Source organism: Orycteropus afer, unplaced genomic scaffold (genome assembly GCF_000298275.1).
Source record: "Orycteropus afer afer isolate SDZICR_OR568_19922 unplaced genomic scaffold, OryAfe1.0 scaffold00099, whole genome shotgun sequence".
In the NCBI taxonomy this organism is placed as follows: Eukaryota; Metazoa; Chordata; class Mammalia; order Tubulidentata; family Orycteropodidae; genus Orycteropus; species Orycteropus afer.
Genome location: NW_006921686.1, coordinates 3,339,442 through 3,358,845, shown reverse-complemented (window position 1 = coordinate 3,358,845; position 19,404 = coordinate 3,339,442). Strand labels below are relative to the sequence as shown.

The 19,404-nt window shown below is 55.3% G+C and overlaps 1 protein-coding gene across 1 annotated transcript in view; it reads left to right on the top strand.

Annotated features, from left to right (window-relative positions):
- Window positions 1-1,596: 1,596 nt before the first annotated feature.
- PPP5C (protein phosphatase 5 catalytic subunit) overlaps window positions 1,597-19,404 on the top strand; it is a 37,757-nt gene continuing 19,949 nt past the window's right edge. The window contains exons 1-4 of the mRNA XM_007942890.2: window positions 1,597-1,717; window positions 9,514-9,755; window positions 14,728-14,875; window positions 15,473-15,594. Coding sequence (XP_007941081.1) covers window positions 1,597-1,717; window positions 9,514-9,755; window positions 14,728-14,875; window positions 15,473-15,594 — 633 coding nt within the window. The remainder of the gene's footprint in view (window positions 1,718-9,513; window positions 9,756-14,727; window positions 14,876-15,472; window positions 15,595-19,404) is intronic.

The window sequence follows — 19,404 nt, the reverse complement described above, 5'->3', positions numbered from 1 at the left end:
GCTCCCATAAAGACTGACAGCCTTGGAGACCCTGTGGTGCAGTTCCACTGTGTCCTCTAGGGGCGCTGTGGGTCAGAATCCCCTCCAGGCACTGGGTTTGGTTCGGGCTTTGCTTCTGTGAAGGTAGGACCTCTGGTGGCGTAGTGCCTAAGGCACTTGACTGTTAATCAGAAGGCTGGTGGTTCAAACCCACCAGCCACTCCTCAGAAGGACAGTTGGGCAATCTACTTCCATAGTGATACCGCCTCGAAAACCCAAGGAGGGGTCGCTATGAGTCACATCCGACTCAACCGCAGTGAGTTTGGTTTTTGGTAATCCTCAAAGAGGGTGATAGTTTGCCCAAGGTCACACAGCAGAGAAATGATTGAGCTGGACCTCAGTCCAGTACTAAATCCTTACTGCAGTCCCCCACCCACCCACAATCTACTAACTCCCAAACCTCACTCTGGGGCTGATAGATACAGTTGAACAGGAATTGAGAACATAGAAATCAGGTACCGACTCATAGCAACCCTATCCAACAGAGTGATTGTCCCACAGGGTTTCCAAGGCTGTAATTCTAAGGCATTTGCCTGCTAACCAGAAGGCTGGCAGTTCAAACCCACCAGCCACTCCTCAGAAGGAAGATGGGGCAATCTACTTCTGTAGTGATACGGCCTCGGAAATCCAAGGAAGGGTCGCTATGAGTCGGGTCCAACTTGACGGCACATAACAACAGGCCACTGGAAAGTGTGGGTTTTCTCCAGAGGGCTTTGGAGAGCCACAGAAGGCTGCTGGTGGTGTTTAATAATATCATGTTTAATAAAGATCATGATGGCTGCCACGTGGAGGGTAAACTGGAGGAGGGAGCCTGTATGCAAGCAGTAACCAAGGCTTGAAGCTGTGATCTGGCGGAGAAGATGCAGAGACAGACAATAGTAATTTTAAAGCGTCAACAGGATTTGGGAACCTGGTTACATAGAGGAAACAGAAAGGAAATGGTGCGACCAACTTGTGAGGCTTGTTCAGGGGTTGGCGATCTAGGGCATCCTCGGTTAATGTCTTAGAAACACTGACCTTCAAGATCGAAACTTTGAGAAACCGCTCATTTCTCAGAAGGAAGTACGTGAAACCCTAAGGAGGGAGGAAGGATTTGTTCAAGGTTACACAGGCAACTGGCAATAGGGCCGACACCCAGCTCCGGCTCCGCGTTGGGCATGGGCTGCCCAGAAGACCAGCTACACCCGCCAATGACATCTGCAACCCACTCACCAACCCAAGGGCTCAGCGGGGAAATCCCACTTTAAGAACCCCCGAAGAACTTTTTCGGCCTCGGAACCGGGTAACTTCAGACCCCGGGGCCACGCTGGGTCTTTTCTCCCCGTGCAACCCGTTCCCTTTCCCAATTGGCTCGCTCTGGAAAGGGCGCCGTCTCAGAACCCTCTGGTCACCTTGTTCTCTGGCGAGAGGGCCCTGCGCATGCGTGCGAAGTGCGCCTTCGGGGCCCGCGCTTTACGACACTTGTGCGGCAGCCGCGGCGGCAACTCGGCGCTCCTTCGCGACGGTTCGGCCGGGTGCCGCTGGCTGCCGTTGCCAGGGTGGGGGTCGCTTTGCGGCATGGCGATGGCGGAGGGCGAGCGGACTGAGTGTGCTGAGCCCCCCCGGGACGAGCCCCCGGCTGATGGCGGTCTGAAGCGGGCAGAGGAGCTGAAGACGCAGGCCAACGACTACTTCAAAGGTGCGCCCGCCTCAGAGAGGGGCGCGTGAAGGTGGAGAGCGGCCCAGGCCGAGGGGTGCCGGGGCCCGCGCGGAACCATGGCAACGCGGAGCTGCAGCCTGGGCGCGGGGCAGGCGCTACCAAGTGGTCAGGCATGGGGAGGGAGCTACCAGGGGGGCGACACAGGGAACCTCTGAGAGAAGGGGACAGTACCAAGAAGTGGCGTACGGAGCGGGTGCTACTAAGTGAGGAGACTGAGAAGGGTGCGACCAGACTGGGGCGGGAATGAGGGCGCTACCAAACGGGAAGACCTAGCACCTCAGTTGGTGCTGAGACCTGAAGAGGGCGCTACCAAGTGGTGACATGTGGCGGAGGAGCGATGGCACCACCAAGTGGGGAGTCGAGGGGTGCGCGCCGCCAAGTGAGAGCTGGGGGGATATAGTCCCAGTAGATGAGGAAAGTGTGGGAGTGGGGAGATCATTAGATGCGGGGCAGAGAAGTAGGGGACTTGGGGTGACCCGACGGAAAGGGAGGTTATCTGGGGACCTGGGTGTAGAAATCGGGGAACCGCAAGAAGAGTATGACTTAGCATCTTGGGAAAGAGGTATAGGGGCACCCACTCATTGATTAACTCGAGAAATACATACTGAGGACCTGCCATATGCCAGGCTCTGTGCCGGACTCTGGGGACGTAGCACCAAACGAGACAGAAGTATCCTTCCCCGTATACACTTGTAAGAGAATGAAAATTGGTGTAAAGACCGATGGCTGGCTCTTCAGAAGTAGATTACCAGGCAAAATACTTATAGGTCGTGCTGAGTGCTTTGAAAGAAAACCAACAGAGTGCTGAAGTAGAAAATGTGGGTCAGGGGCTGCTTTAGATGGGATGGTCTGGGAAGACCTCAGCGAGGAGGTGGCATGTACATAGACACTCAGAGAAGAATTGGACAGGAGTGTTCCTGGTAGCTGGAATTGCATGTGCAAAGGCCCTGAGGTGGTGAAAGATAGGATGCTGGCTTTGCTGGAGATTTAGCAAGTTAGGAGCAAGCCTGGTACTAGAGGAGGTGACGACAGAGGCCAGACAGAACGGTGTCTTGTAAGTCATTGCCAAGACTAGTTTGGATGTTACTGAGATATCCAAGAGGACATGTTGAATGCAGAGATGGGCCAGTCTGGACCTCAGAGATGAAGTTTGGGCTGGAAAGGAATTTGGGCATGATCAGGCTGTGGTTGGAATCAGGCACAGTGGGAATGAATGAGGTCACCTAGGAAGTGTCTAAAGAGAAGGGAGGCTAGGGTGGAACTCTGATAATTAGCGTGGAAGAGAGAAGCCAATGAGGTGGAAAGAAAACCAGGAAAAAGGTATCTGGAAAGCTGGAAGGGAATGCTTCTAGGAGGAGGAGCACAGGAAAGACTGAGCATTGACCTTTGAACTTGACTCCACAGACAGTAGCAGTGTCTGTCTGGGGCATGGTGGGGGTGGGAGCCGGCTCAGGGGACACTGAAAGGTGAATGGGAGAGGGACCGCAGGCAGCACATGCTGACAAGTGTTTCGAACAGTTTTGGTTCTGAAGGGGGAGCAGAGGAATAGGGGGTAGTGGGAGGGGAAGGCGGGGTCCAGGGGAGCCCCTTTTTCAAGCACGAAAGAGACTAGCCAGTAACCAGTTGCCATTGAGTTGATTCTGGCTCATAGCGACCCCGTGTGTGTCAGGCAGAACTGTGCTCCACAGGGTTTTCTTTTCTTTTTTTTTTTTTAATTGTGATTTGGGTGAAAGATTACAGAGCAAATTCACTTTCCATATAGCAGTTCACATACACTTTCTCTCATGACATGGACTACAATTTACCCCAATGCAACAGCTCCGCTCCCACTTCCTCCCGATAGTTACCTCTTCCCTGTGTCCTTCCCTCCATGCCCTCCTGCCCCCTGAGCTGTCTCCCTGTGCATAAGCAGCCCTTCTTTCTCCCTTGATTGTTCTCTTCAAGGAGTGTATCTACCTCAGGTACATGTTCAACTCCTTTGCCTGTCTTTTGTTTGGCTGGAAGCCACAGGTGTGGGTTCAATTCCAGACCTGAAGGGCAGCCAGGGTCCATAGTCTCAGTGGTTCCATCAGGCTATATCAGACCAGCAAACTTCGTCCCCTTTTTTTTTTCCTCCAGATGATTTTGAGTTTTGTTCCCACATTATTCTCCCTCTCTATCCAGGATCTCCTACATGGATCCCCCTCTGAGTGGTTGACAGTGGTAGCCGGGCACCATCTAGTTCTTCTGGTCTCACAGTCGTATAGGCTGCAGATTGCTTGGTGTACCAGTCGCTAGGACTGATCGTTTTCGTGAATCTTTGGTTTTCTTCACTCTTCTTCGCTCTCCGCAGGGTTTTCAGTGGCTGACTTTTCAGGAACAGATTACCAGGTCTTTCTTCTGAGGCGTCTCTGGGCAGACTCGAGCCGCCAGCCTTTTGGTTAGCAGTTGAGCATGTTGACCATTTATACCACACAGGGACTCCTGGGAGAGACTTTGCTCTAATAGGAAAATTGATTCTGCACGAGAGCGGGGAGATGTGAAGCAGTAAGGCCTGGAGAAGTTTGGGGCTAGGGGAGGAACGGATCTAGAGCTTCAGTGGGGAGCTGGCCTCTGCTGGCGGCAAAAGTGGGTTCCAAGTTTGTGGCAGTTTGATCAGCCTGGAACAGTAGGTGGGAGGTGAGCCTGGTGAGTAGTGAGGCCTGAGGTGGATGTTGTCTGAGGGAAGTGGGGAGCCATGGAAGGCTTTAAGCAGAGGAGTGATTTGGTCTGAGCAATCAGCAAAGATCCTCTGGCTGGTGTACAGAATGGATGAAGGGTGAGAACAGGGCCTGGGAAACCAGGAGAGACTAGCCTGGTGGACAGGTAAGAGGTGGGGGTACCGAGAACCGAGACAGAAATGGACTCATGAAGTGTTTCAGAGAGGAAGTGAGGGGGGAGGGGTATGCCAACGGAAGGAACAGGGTGTCAGAGGCTCAAAGTGAGCGGAGCTTGGCACCAAGGAAGTGAAGGGGCCAGAGGGTAGAGCCAGGAGTAAATGATGTGAAGGGAGGAGGCTGAGTTTTCTGCTCAGGTCCCCGGGGAGCCATGGCAGGTGTCTGAGCAGGGGAGGCACAGGGTCAGATGTGTGCTTTAGAAAGACAGCCACCAGCAGGGGCCAGATTGGAGGCTGGGAGACCAGGAAGGAGGCTGGGGAGGAAGCTGGTGGACCAGGGGGCAGGCTGGGACAGGAACCAGGAGCAGGAAAGGACAGGCCAGGGCGCGGCTGTGAGGATGGTAGTGAATGAATGGAGTTGAGAGATGTCCAGGGCGCTGATCTGATGGTACATGGTGACTGCTAAGCTTTGGGGGTTGGTGGGTTGGAGGCAGCCCGCACGAGGTCCAGTCTCCAGCTGGGTGATGGGGTAGAAGGTGGGTCATCCCTGGAGTGAGAGGCGTAGGAGGAGGAGCAAAGAAGGGGCTTGATGCTGGAGGTTAGGAAGGACTTTTGGGAAGCGGTGCACTGTGGGAGGGGACACCTTGGCCCCGGGATCTGTGAGCCAGGCTCACCAGGCCTGGCCCCTTGGCATTGGCAGGCAGCAGGTAGACACAGGGCCCCAGCCTCCAGGGCAGTGGGAATAACAATAAAAAGAGTAATTACAGCTCACCTTAATTGAGCCCCTGCCAGGCGACCAAGTACACCACTTTGTTTAATCCACCCCAGGCGCCCGCCAGCAGGGGCTCCAGCAGCCCTGTTGGTTTTACAGGGTTTTTACAGAGGAAGCCGAGGCGCTGAGAAGGAAAGCACTCGCCCAAGGTCAGAGTGTATGAGCAGCGGAGCCCGGATACCCCACTTCCTCACCATGTGCTCAGTCAGCTCTACTGCTCAGAGGCCATACCCAGAGCCTTCCCGGCCCCGCAAGAGAGGAAGGACCCCTCCGGGGCAGGGTCCCCGAGCTCAGGCCCATTCCCGAGGCCCTGGGGGGAGCAGAGCGAGGGGCTAACTCCGATTGGTGACGTTCTGCTCTCTTCCCTCTGGGCCTCAGTGCCCCCTCTGTAAAATGGGGCCGGGGCAGGCTGTGCTTAAGCCCAAGGAGCGCCCCCAGGCTGCCTGGGTTACCAGTTCCATCCTCTTACCCTCTCAGTGACCCCTTGCGCCTAGGTTTCCTCCTCTCGGGTGGGGAGTGTCGGGAGGGTTATGCATGGTAATCTTTCTGATGCACCTGGAAGAGCTGGGATGGTGTCCACAGGCGGTGGCCGGGGCGCCAGTGAGAGCAGATCCTGTGTCTTTAAGAATTTACAGGGAGGTTGGAACAGGTGCTTATGGTTCTTATTTGGCCTCACTTTAACGCAAGAAAAGCCTCGCAGCCTGTTCAGTGACGTAAAAGCTGCACGTGCAGCCAGTGAAGGTGACTGATGACGAGTTGGTTGCGGTAGAGATTGGGTCAGTGGTTTCAGAGTGAAGGCCGAGCTCATGATGTTAAAGGGCCAGCACGAGTTGGATGTTCATAACCCAGGGCCGCCTGCAATGCTCCTGGGATCCAAGGCCCCCCTTTCTCTTCTTTTCATTTAATCATTTCTTCCCTTGTTTTACAAGGGTTTGCTGATTGCTTCATGGGCTAAAGCTGCTTTTCAGAGTGTACACATAACCCCCTCAACCCCCTGCCACCCCGATCCTTGTCTTTCAGAGGAACACACAGGCCCGGGGAGGGGAGCTGCTTGCCCGAGGTCTCCCCAGCAGAGCCAGGGTGGGGTGTCAGGCTCCCTGCCCCATGTCACAGGGCCACTCGGGTAACATCGCACCCAGCCAGCACAATGGCCAGCCAGCCTCTGGAGTACAGCCAAGATGCCGGAAAGAGTCCTCGAAGGTGTTGGCATTCCAGGGAGGGTGGTCAGAGCTGGGCTTCCTTCCTCCCTTGCTTATCTCTGGGAGGTCCTGGGCCCTGCCTTCCTGGGGCCCACAGCCTATCACCTCATCATGACAGCCTAGAGTAGGCAGGGCTGGGATGGGAGAGCCCAGGGGCCGAGGCAGCTCAGGTGAAGATCACGGAGGGCTTCCTGGAAGAGGGGCCGTCGGAGCCATTTGAAGGATTGCCAGAAGTTAGCCTGGCAAAGAGAATTGTTATAGCCCCTGGCCTGGTCCCAGGGCCTGGCTGCTTCTCCTTCTCGAGTATGATCTGTGTCTCCCTCGCTCGCTCTCACCATTCCCTCGTTCGTTCATTCTGGACCCACTCCCAGGGCCCAGGCCTCTCTCCTAACACTGTCCTCCCCTGACTGATCCCTCATCCTCTAGGTGTCAGCTCTGCTGTCCCCTCGGGGCTGCCCCAGCCCTGCCCCTCTGGGTGGTTACTTCCGGGGCCAGATCTGTCTGCCCCACTGGACTGGGAGCCCGGGAGGACAGGACCCTCCCCGGACAGGAAGAGCCCCCAGTGAGGGAATTAATTCCTAGCTGGTGCCCAACTCTCGGGAGCTCGGGCTCTCCTGAGCGTTCTGGGGAGCCCAGAGCGTTGGAATAGGGGAAGGACACTCCAGGCTCCCTCTCATCCTGGGCCGTTATGTGCAGTCTTCCCTGAGCCCCCCATTGACTTCGTGCTTTGATCCTCCAAGACTTGATTCTGGTGATCTTCCTGTTTCGGGGAGCCTTCCCTGTTGGCCCCTAGTCCTTGTCCCCCCTCACCTTGCTCTGGGTCTGGGACCTCCCCCTGGACTCTCACAGACACCCTGTGTCCCAGCTTCAGGCCCTGAGTGTGGCAAATGATGAGCGAATGAATGTGTGTGCCCTAGAGAGAGGGGGGAAAAGGGGGACCAAGGGGAGGAGGCCTTCAGCCTTGCCAGCCCTAGTCTCCCCTGACCTGTCCAGGAGGCTGTGCAAGTGAATGGTGACGAGGGAGGCAAGGGACGAAGTAGAGGTAGCATCTGGGGAGAGGGGACACCCTAGCTCTGCCCTCCTGAGGCTCACAGTCCGGAGGGGAAGACAACCCTGTCCTGGGACATGAAGACCCAGAGTGGGTAGGCCTGGAACGGGCATCTTGGGAGGGAGAGCCTAGAGGGGGTGCCTGACCCGAGCTGGAGGGCCCGCAGGGGCTTCCTGGAGGGGGCACTAAGTCCAAGGGGCACTGGGCTGGCAGAGAGGACAAGCCTGCAGGCAGCCTCAGGGAGCAAAGGAGGGGGTGCTGCGTATGCCGCTGAGGCAGGGAGAGCCGCGCCTGGACCGCCCAGAGTCGCGGTCGGTGGCCGAGTGAGGCTGGAGATGAGCGGGTTTGTCTTCTATGGGTGGCTCCCACCAGGGCCTGCCTCCCTCCCGTTACCCCCAGCACATCCTCTTCCTCCCTGCTCACCCCTTTCTTGGGCTCCCCCCTCGCTGCCTCCCATAAAGTCCACCTTCCTCCTGGGGTCCAAAGAAGTAGAGAGGAGGCCTCACTCCTGAGTCACTGATAACCACCTCATGTCATCTTTACGCTTCTGTTAACTGAGCACCTGCTGAGGGCCCGGCTCCAGTGTGTGGACTTCCACGGATGTGAGCTGGCCTTCTACCTTGACCCCGACACCGGGATGCTGCCTGAGGGCCTGCTCGGGGGGGAGACAAGCGGAATCATGGCTCTCCGTTGGTGAGAAGTGCTTGGGAGAATAACCAAGTGGACGTGAGGGTGGGGTGTCTGTGTCAAGCAGGTGATAGGAGAAGGCTCTCTGAAGCAGAAGCCCAGGGAAGGCGTGGCCCTTTCCCAGAGACATCAGCTATGAGGGACAGAGCCCAGGCCCTGGAGTCTGCCCCTGCGTCTACACCTGGCCTGGGCCAGAGTCCTGCCTGCCACTTGCTGTGTGGCCTGGAGCACCAGCCTACCCTCTCTGAGCCTCAGTCCCATGTGGAGAATGGGCTGACAGCTTCCATGAAGGGATTCACGTGCAGAGATCTCTACATAGCACCCAGGGTGGCCCACGCCTCGGTCCTCCTGCCTGTTGAGTGGGCACGTGGGATGTGAGGGATTCACGTGCAGAGATCTCCACGTAGCACCCAGGGCGGCCCATGCCTCGGTCCTCCTGCCTGTTGAGTGGCACGTGGGATGTAGCATGCAGGATGCAGCGGGGCTCATTGAAAATGAATCCTGACCTTTCCCTCACCCAGATGTCACATCCTGTCACTCAGGACCCTTTGCGCTTAGACATCAGTGTCGTGACCCCGCCGTGGTGCTCGGGCTCCGGGAAACTCCCCAGCCAGCCTCTCCACCCTCACTTCCCGCCCTCCTACAGCCACACCAGCTTGGCTTCCACTTCAGCTTTTTGCACCTGCTGTTCCTCTTGTCAGTAATGCTGTTCCTCCAGTCTTTGTTCACTTCTTTTGGGCCTCTGCCGCTGTGGCCCCTTCTCCTTCCCCACTTCCCCACCGCCCCTCTTTGGGCTTGTTGGCTTGTTTAGGGGCTGGGCGACCAAGGGACTCACAGGAGGAGCCACCTACTCAGACGTGCCTGGTTCACACCTCCGTTCAGGGACATACTGCTCAGCCCAGGGAGGACTTAGGGAGACGTCCCTAAAGTCCTGAAAGGAGTACTGCCCAGCTGGGGCCTTTGGGAGCTATGGGCGAGTGGGTGGCAGGTGTGGGGGAGCAATTTTGGAGCCTAGGATTTGTGTCAAGAGCTGAGCTAGAGTGGGGCAGTTGGGACAAGGAGGAGACAGGCTGAAGAGCCGTTTCTGAGCTTGGTTGTAGACCTGTTTCGCCATCTGTGGGCGTGGAGTCTGGGAGTCCTGGCTCCCCAGGGCCAGGCCCTGTTCTTACCGACTGGTGGCAACCCTTCCTCATGGCTGTTCCTCCTCCTCCTCAGCCAAGGACTACGAGAACGCCATCAAGTTCTACAACCAGGCCATTGAGCTGAACCCCAACAATGCCATCTACTACGGCAACCGCAGCCTGGCCTACCTGCGCACTGAGTGCTACGGCTACGCGCTGGCTGACGCCACACGGGCCATTGAGCTCGACAAGAAGTACATCAAGGGCTACTACCGCCGGGCCGCCAGCAACATGGCGCTGGGCAAGTTCCGGGCCGCCCTGCGCGACTACGAGACGGTGAGCTGGGGCGGACGGCAGTGGGGACAGTGAGGGAAGGGTGGGGAAGGACAGCCTCTGAGCGTGTGGGCCCGGGGGGGAGAGTGTGAGGAAGCCATTCACACATTCACGCATCGCTCGTCCGTGCGTCCAGCCAGTGCCCTCTGGAGGCTTCGTGGCCTGGAGCCGGTGGCCTGGGTCGACCAGCTCCTCCATTTCTCGCTGTGTGACCCTGGAAAAGCTTCCCAGCCTCTCTGTGTCTCCTTTCTGCCGCTGCACTGGGCGGGGAACACTAGGACCTTCCTCTCAGGGTTGCTGTGAGTGGTGTTGCAGGGCTCAGAGCTGTGTGGTGCCAGTCGGGGGTTGTGGTTCCAGAAGGATTGGCCGTTGTGGTCATCATCATCGTTACTGTGAACTGGGTGGCACGGCTCATCTTCTGGGGGCACCTACCGTTCAGGCATGGGCACGGAAACAGGTTGTTGGTGTGTTTGAAGAAAAGAGAATATGGCAGTATGCCCTGGAGGTCAAGGGCAGGGGAGGAGCTAAGCAAGCGTCTGCCGGCTCCCGCGCTTACCCCCCAACAGTGCCAGCAAGCCTGGGCACACTGCCACCCTCCAGCCAGGCACGTTCTCAGCCCTTCACACAGACTGGCTGGCTGAGTCATCACAGCCGCTTCGTGAGGAGGGCACAGTCCCGTGAGGGGGGTGGGTATGTCCCCGTGAAGAGGGCATAGCCTGGGGAGGTGGCTAGGTCTAGCCCCATGAGGGGAGTAGGATCCTGTGAAGTGGGGGCTGTGATCACCCCGCTGTATAGATGCGCAGACCGAGGCACGAGGAGGTGAAGTCCTGGTCTGAGGACACCCAGCTGGTGCCTGTCAGAGCTGGGCTTTGAGCCAGCAGCCTGGCCCTGCAGGCTGTGTGCCCCCTCGGACAGTAAGGTTTCTGTTTTCACTGACACGCTGCTTGGTGCAGGGCGGGAGCTCATCATGAGCTCGGAGCAACCCCTGTTGTGTCCGTGGGGGTGGGGGCCAAGAGGGGCTGTCAAGCCTGGGCTGCAGCTGGAGGGAGCCAGGTCAGATCACCTGCAGTGGGTCTCCGTCTGGTGCAGATCTGAGCCAGGCCAGGGGGCCTGTGGGGGGGTCAGCGGAGGGGTGGAGGGGTAGTTTGGAGACCGAAGGGCAAGAGGGAGGGGAGTTGCAGGTGACCCCCAGGAGGATGGGGAGCGGGCAGAGCTGAGTCCCTAGGACCTCGGGCTCCGAAGGCAATTCCCCGGCCAGGCCCCTCTTGTGCTGTCCCTCGGCTCTCCGTGGTGTCCTCATCTGGGACACGGTGATGGGGCAGTGACCACCTCCTGGGGTGGCTGCGAGGATCCGATGGAGTGAGTGAAGGTCCCAGGAGCTGGAGGGCTTGGTAAGAGTAAGTAATGAGGAACCTGGAGGAGCCGGGAAGGATGGCTCTGGACTGCCCCGGGGCAGAGCCGGGTGGGAGGAGGGCAGGAGCCGTTCGGGGCAGGAGGCACCGGCGCCTCGGGAGGTGCTGGAAGGGTCTTCGCAGCGGGGCTTGCGGGAGAGTTGCCCCTCGCAAGGAGCTGGGCGTTCCTTCCACAGCTGTGGGCCTGACCTTGTGGGCCATGACAAGGCAGGGTCTGAGGCTGGGGGTCTATCGCAGCCAGCTTGTGGACCCTCCAGGAACTGCAGCCCTTTGCCAGGCAGACCTGAGCTCCCCCTGCCTCCTGCTTACGTCGTCACGGCCCTTTTCCCTGTGGGTGCCCTCCCAGTGGCAGTCCTCCCCCAGTGTCTGTCGAGCCCACGGCCTGGCCTGGCCACTGTTGGCAGCTGTCATGTCTGTGTGCCTGCCAGCCACCAGCCCTTCTCCATTCTGACCTGTTTTATCCAGCTCTGTGGGCCAGGCAAGGGGCTCCTAGGGTGGACCCCCCCCAACCCCGGATCCCTACTTGCTGCCTCCACATGCTGCATAGTGCTCTGGGATTGGGGGCCGTCTGGAAGCAGAGGCTGGAATTTTATGGAGGACGTGCCCGGCCCTGTCCTATGTGACCAAGAGCCTGGCCTGTGGTGGCAGAGCTAAGACGGGACCTTGGTTGCTGCAGACAAGCCCAGGGTCCTGGCTCTCAGCACCCTTGGCCCGAGATGAAGGGCCCTCCCTCTCAGCCATGGTGTCCTCATGGTGCTTCCTGTGTGGCCAGCAAGTCAAAATTCATTGAACCCATTTTACAGAAAAGAAGCTGAGGTCTTGAGAGAGAAGACCCTCCCCCAAGGTCACCCAGCAGGGAAGTGGCAGAACTGGGACTTGAACCCAGCCCACTGACTCCAGAGTCCAGGCTTCTAATCCCTAGTGGCGTGGGGAAGTCAGGAGCTGCCAGCTTGGGGCTGGTTGGCTTGGGAGGGAGTGGAATCCTGGGTGCTTCTTGGGTCCGTGACATTGCGTCTGTGGGCCTTGGTGTCGTCATCTGTCAAATGGGCATTGTGATGCCACTCCCTCTGGTGTTTCTTGGAGAACGCAGTGAGCGAGTCCATTGCTTACAGCTCTGTCGACACAGTAAGCACTCAGCCCTGCCATGTCCTGGGTGGCTGCCATTGCCGCTGTCCCTCCATTCTCATGGTTGGCCTCGTCTTCCTCACAAGCCTGCAACTCCCGAGAACAGGAGTGGCTCAGAGGAAATGTTAGCCCATTCACCACTGGGGACACAGCTTGGCCGAGCCCGCCCTGCCCTCCCAGGGCCACAGTCCAGTGGGGGAGACAGACTGTCCCCAGCAGTGCTTAGGGGAGCCCAGAGGGGCCCCTTAGCCATTCTAAGGGAGCTCTGATGGTGCAGGGCCTAAGGCATTTGAATGATAACCAGAAGGTTGGCGGTTCAAATCCATCAGCTGCTCCACAGTAAGAAAATGGGGCAATCTACTTCTGTAAAGATTTACTGCCTTGGAAACCCAGTGGGGGTCACCGTCAGTCACTATCAGCTTGATGGCAGCAGGTTTTTTTTTTTTGGTTTTAGCCATTCTAGGGAGTGGGCTGGGGCATCCTAGAGGAGGGGCAGGCAGAGCTGGGACTTGGAGGAGGAGTTGGAGGTAGAAGTAGGGTGTTCTGGGCTGGGGGCAGCTGGACTGCAGAGCAGGCAGAAAGTGGAGGGGTGGGTGGGGCCTCATGGGCGGGACCAAGCCTTGGCTTGGACTTTATCCCCCGTGTGGACTTGTCTCCCCTTGCCTCCCCGTTGGGAAGGACTCCAGGGGGTGTCTGGGGCTGCCTGCCTCCCTTGCTGCCTCACCCCGCCCCAGAGGCAGCCTCCTGGTAGGCTGGGTCGGGGCCTGCCCAGCCAGGGAGGAAGCTGGTCTGCCGCAGTGGGCTTTCTCCCCGCCCGCCCCAGGACGGGCCAGCCCCACCCCCTGCTCAGGCACATCACCAGGGCCAGCAGGTGTCTTCCAGGCTTCCCACTGAGAGACCTCCCCACTCTTGGGCCATTCCGGGAACTCTCTCTACTGCCTGGTACAGGAGCTGCAGGGCAGCTTGGAACAGGGACAGATGACTAAACTGAGGCTCAGAGAAGTCAGGTCACTCGTCCAGGGTCACGCAGCATGTGGCAGAGCCAGGATCTGGGTTTGCTGGAAGCTCGTGGGAGGGCGGCAGGAGAAGGGGCGGGCTCCGTTTACTGAAAACTTGCTGTGTCCCTGCCACGGGCTGAGGGTTTTGCATGTGATTTTGTTGAATTGGTACCACAGCCCCTGGAAGAAGTGGCCTGAAGAGCAGCTGGCGCTGGTGTGGCCCCGTTGCAACACATGTCACAATCGCTCATGTAATCCTCACAGCAACCCCGGCGGGAGACTCTGTCATCACCCCCATTGCACAGAAGGGGAAACCGAGGCACAGAGGCAAACTCAGCTGCCTGAGTTATTCAACTACTAATTGGCGGAGCTGGGGTTTGAACCCAGGTGGCCTGGCTCTTTGGGCCTCCATCTTCACGTGCTTTCAGAGAAGGAAATGGAGGGCCGGCGTTTATCCTGGGCTCTCCGAGCGAGTGCGTGCCACCTGTCCGTGCTGGCCGCTGCCTGCTGGGCCCCTACTGCATGAGCACCAGGCCCCACGTTCCTTCCCTCATCCACCCAGTACTCTGGCAGGTGGTGCCCTTATCACTCCCATTTGATAGAAGATCAAGGGTGGTGGTTGGGTGGTGGAATTCTCGCCTTCTGAGCTGGAGACCCAGTTAGGTGCCCGGCCAGCACACCTCGTGGCTATCGGTGGGGGCTGGATTCAGTGGGGCTGGCTAGCTCAGACAGACCAGGAAGCAAGGTCTGGCAAGCTACTGTAAATCAGCCAGTGAGCCCTGTGAGTCACAGCGGTTCAAGCCACAGCCGGCCGGCCACGGAGACGGTGCAGGACGGGGTGTCCTTCCCTGGTGGGGGGTCTCCGTGTGTCTGCAGCCCCACTGCAGCAGAGGAGGAAGCTGAGGCCGCCCCAGCAAGTCCTCGGCCCTCAGATGAGTGTGGGCTCTTGGTTGTGACTGCAGAGCTGGCCCACCCTTTCTTCCCAGACTCCTGCTGGCCCCCTTGGTTGTTGTAATAACAACAATATCAAGAGGCCACGTGTCCAGGGGCTGCCCTACTGTGCACACACTCTTCTCACACGTGCTCTAGGTCCAGTCAGGCACCAAGGCTGAGCCCGTGCTGCTCCGATTGGGTGGTTTTTATTCCGACAGTGGTCAGTGGACTCATGTGTTTTCACGGTCGCTCTGTGTGGGCAGTTCTATTGTCACACCCAGTTTTGGGGTATAGAAACAGGAAATGTGTCCAGGGCACATGCCCAGGGTGGTCTGGCTCCCCGTGCTCACACTCCCGGGCCGTCTCCCCACTCCTGATGCTCCTGCATGATGGGGAACTGGCCTCTGGGGCCCCCGGGACTGGGAGGCAGAGAAGGAGGGAGGCTGGGCCCTCACCTCACCTGGCCATTGGGGCCTCTTCTCCCCTACCTTCCACCTCCCTGCCCAGGTGGTGAAGGTGAAGCCCCATGACAAAGATGCCAAAATGAAATACCAGGAGTGCAACAAGATCGTGAAGCAGAAGGCCTTCGAGCGAGCCATCGCGGGCGATGAGCACAAGCGCTCCGTCGTGGACTCGCTGGACATCGAGAGCATGAGTGAGTCACTCTGGCCCGGAACATTCCGCCTCCCGACCTCCATTCCCTGCACACGCTGGGTGGGCTGGGGTGCGCTCAGGGCAGGTCCTCCCACTGCCTCTCAGGAGCTTCACGGGCCACAGCCAGGCCTCGCATGATCTGGTGAGGTGCGTGATCTAGCCCCCTCGCCCCCACCCCTCTGCTTATGATCCACCTCTAGGTGCTCTGGGTGATCCTTAGTGGATGACCCAGTCATTAATAACTATCCACAGATCATTGCCGGGCACTGTTCCAGGCACTGGAGGCACAGCTGTGACCCACACAGCCCCTGCCCTCCCGGTGAGGAGTGGGGAGTGATGGAGTCAGCCAGCGGGCAAACCGTGTCAGTACTAGAAGATCAGATGGGGAAGGGGGCGAGGGGTGAGGGGGCTACACTAGACAGGAAAGAAAGGAGGGGCCCTGAGAGGACCTACCTGAGGAGTGGCCTCTTCACTTGCTCAGTCCTTCTGTCCTGTCTGGGACCAGGTCTTTCTGCCTTGTCCTTGGAAGCCAGGACTGCCCTCCCTGCCGTCACAATGGGTCTGACCACTGACTTTTGTCCCCCTGTTCACACACCAGCCATCGAGGATGAGTACAGCGGGCCCAAGCTTGAGGATGGCAAAGTGACAATCACCTTCATGAAAGAGCTCATGCAGTGGTACAAGGATCAGAAGAAACTGCACCGGAAGTGTGCCTACCAGGTAACACACCTGTCAGGTAACAGGGACTGTACCTGTCATGTACTGCAGACACCTGTAACCCCAGGACAGCATCACAGTGCTGGCAGAGCTCAGGCCCAAGAGCAGGTGCCCCCTGAGAGCAAAACAAGAGAAAGGTGATGACAATAGTTAACATTTACCGAGTGTGTGGTTGTGTGGTGTGCTGGGCACCATGCGGAGGGGTTGCTGCGTGATCTCATCTAGTGCCCACTGCAGTTTGATGAGGTGGCAGGTATTACTATTTAACAGGAGATGGAGCGAGAGGTTGGGTGACTTGCCCAGGGCCAAAGGTGAGGAATCAGCAGAGCCGTTTGCTGACAGTTTGAACCAGGTGTCTCTGGCTGCCTGTCCTTGCAGGTTGTTTGGGACTTGGTGGCTGATACTAACCCTCGGAGCCCCCATGAGGGTGGTGAGCTGGTTGAGACTGGGGCTCCAGTATCTTGTCTGGAGGAGACCTCTCTCTGCTCTCACCTGATGGGGTCCATGCCTCCTGTGAGCTGGTTGACGAGCAGGTGAGGTCAAGGAGCATGGCAGTGATGGGGACGATGCAGGGAGCAGTGGGGCCTGCCCTCTGAGGAGCCAGACAGCCTGGGTTCTCAGCTCCACCACGCGCTAGCTGTACAGCCACGGACAGGTGCCTTCACCTCTCTGTGCCTGGTTTCCTCCTTTGTACAATGAGGATGATCATAGTATAGGAGCTGAGAGTTGTTGTGAAGATGAAACGACTTTGTCCACGTCAGGTGCTTAGAACGATACCTGGCACATACTTAGTGCTCTTGACCGGTTAGCTGTGGCAGCGGCCACATTGGAACATCAGATTTCCTGGATGTTTTTAATTGAGGCATAATTTCCATACAGTAAAATGCACAAATCTTAAGTGTTTGGTTAGAGAGTTTTGGTGGTTTTACATGCCTTTGTAGCCACTGCCCAAAACAAGTGCCAAGTCAGCCCTCAACCCGGAGACAACCACTGGTCTGATTTATTTTACCACCATACATTTAATTTTGCCTGTTCTCAAACTTCACGTGTCTGACAAGATTACATTCCTTTGTGTCTGCCTTTTTCACTCAGCATAATGTGTGGGGCGTCATGCCTGTGTCTTGTATGTATCAGTAGTTCATCCCCTTGACTCCTGAGTGGTGGTCCCTGTATGACTAGATCACAGTTTGGTCATGCAGTCCCCTGCTGATAGACATTTGAGTGGTTCTTCATTTTTAGCTTTTATAGGAAAGCTGCTGTGAACATTTTTCGTAGGTACATAAATACCTAGGAGTGAAACTGCTAGGTCATGTTGTTGTTGTTGTTGTTATGTGCCGTCGAGTCAGCCCCGACTCATAGCGACCCCTCCTTGGGTTTCCGAGGCAGTATCACTACAGAAGTAGGATTGCCCAACCTTCCTTCCGAGGAGTGGCTGGTGGGTTTGAACCTCCAGCCTTCTGGTTAGCAGTCAAGTGCTTTAGCCACTATGCTACCAGAGCTCCTTGCTAGGTCATAGAATAGACATAAGTTTAAGTTTATGAGAAGCAAAAAACAGTTCTCCAAAATGCTTGTACCGTTTTACAGTCCCAGTGGCAATGTGTGAGCATTCCAGTCACTCCATACCTGCCAAAGAGGCAAGGAGGCTGCATCTTCTGACCTCTTATAACCCCACAAGAGGAAGACAGAGTCACCGTCAGTAGCCAAGGCCTATCCCTGCAAGGCCAGACATGCTGCCTCCCTCCAGCCCTTTCACCAACCCTGACACCAACTGTACCTCCTGCAGCACCAACCGCCTCTCAGCTGGGTTCGATAATTGACTGCAGTGGCCACACAGAACTCACAGATTATGGGGTTTATTAGGGAAGGAACAGGCTACAATTCAAGTTCAGGAACATGCTCAGTCTCTCGGCTCAACCTCTCTCAGCTGACAGTCTCACTCAGTCTCTCTCCCAGCAGCGCGTGTCTCTCAGTCTCTCTCCCAGCAGTGCATGTCTCTCGCGTCTCCCAGCTGGCAGTGAGAAATCCCTTCTGCCTCCAGGAGGGCTCCGTTTGAGCCTGGCAGAGTGGCCAAACTACCAATCCCAACATCAGAATTCTATACACCTGAGAGAGAGAACTTTCCAGAAAATTACTTGGTGCTACATGCAACAGAAATACCCCAGGTGGATAACTTTAACAATCAGGAGCTGCTCATTTGCTCATGGCAAATTCCACCACAGAGTTTACAAAGACTTTTGGCTAGAAAAGCCACACTGTGTAATTTACTACACTGCAACATTTGATATCACGGTTTTCTATTTCAGTCATTTAAATAGGTATGAAATGGTATGTCATTGTGGTTATTGGTTTGTTTTTTTTTTTTTCTCATTTTAATTTACATTTCCTTAGTTACTAATAATGTTGAACTTTCTCACATGCTTATTGACTGTTCATGGACCTTTTGTGATGTGTGTAAGTCCTTGCTTGTTTTTTAATTGGATTGTCTTTTTGGTATTAATTTGAAGAATTCTTTATGTGTTCTAGATGTGACCCTTTGTCAGGTTTATGTATTTGCAAATATATTTTCCTAGTCTGTGGTGTGTCCATTCATTTTCATAATGGTGTCATTTGATGAGTACATTGTTGAATAAAATTAGTTCTTATAGACTCGCTATGATTCAATTTACTGCTGTTTCTAGTTTGTTTGTGAGCATGCAGAGAGCACTGGATTATAGGGTTCTATAAATGTCACTTTGGTCAGGTTGATAGATACCACTGTTAAAATATTTTACATCCTTCTTCTAATTGTTCAATCAGTTATTGAGAGAGGGTTGTTAAAATCTCCAACTGTGCTTGTGGATTTGACTATTTCTCACTATAGTTCTGTCAATTTCTGCTTCTAGATAATGTAGTTATTTATATGGTTGTATATTTTGAAGCTGTTTTATTAGGTGCACACATCTAGGATTGTTACGCTTTCTTGATGAATTGACCCTTTCATCATTATGAAATGCCCCTCTTTGTATCTCTGGCAGTACAGGCAGCCACCAGGTTATGAACATCCAATTTATGAAGAACTCGTAGTTACGAATCAACCCCCATAAAGCCAGTTATATTAACACTTCAGGGAACACACACTGGTTCACAATAGCAAGTGGGTATTACTTTGCAACAAGTAGCAAAACATTATTATTATTACTGTATTATTATGTTAAAGACATTTCCGCATATCTGGAAGCGTTTCTTTAATCTTTTTTATGTGTAGAAAGGTACACTATACTATGTACTAAGACAAACATTTGACCAACTGACATTGGATACAAACTGCACCTAACTGTTCTGACTTACGTACAAATTTGACTTGAAGACAGAGGTAGGCACAGAACTTGTTCATAATCTGGGCACTGCCTGTACTCGGTTTGAAGTCTACTTTTTCTGGTATTAGCATACAGTTAGACCAGGTTTCTTATATGTAGTATAAGAACTAGATAGAACTTTTTCTACCCTTTTACGTTCAATCTGGTTTAAATACAGTGTTTCACTTGTAAACAGCATGTAGTTTTCTACCCTTATGATAATCTCTTTTAATTGGCTCTTTAATCCATTTATATTTAATGTAGTTTTTATACGGTCGTGTTTATATGGTTGGTTTTTTTTTTTATATGTCCCATCTCTTTTATCTCCTGTTCCTCCTTTTTTGAATTTTTTTTGTGTGAATCAAGAATCTTTCAGTATTTCATTTTCTCACTTCTTTGGACTGTCTTGCTATAGTTTAGTATATAGATGAAGTCAGTTCAATGTCATCCTGACATTAACAGCAAATGTAGTAAAGAT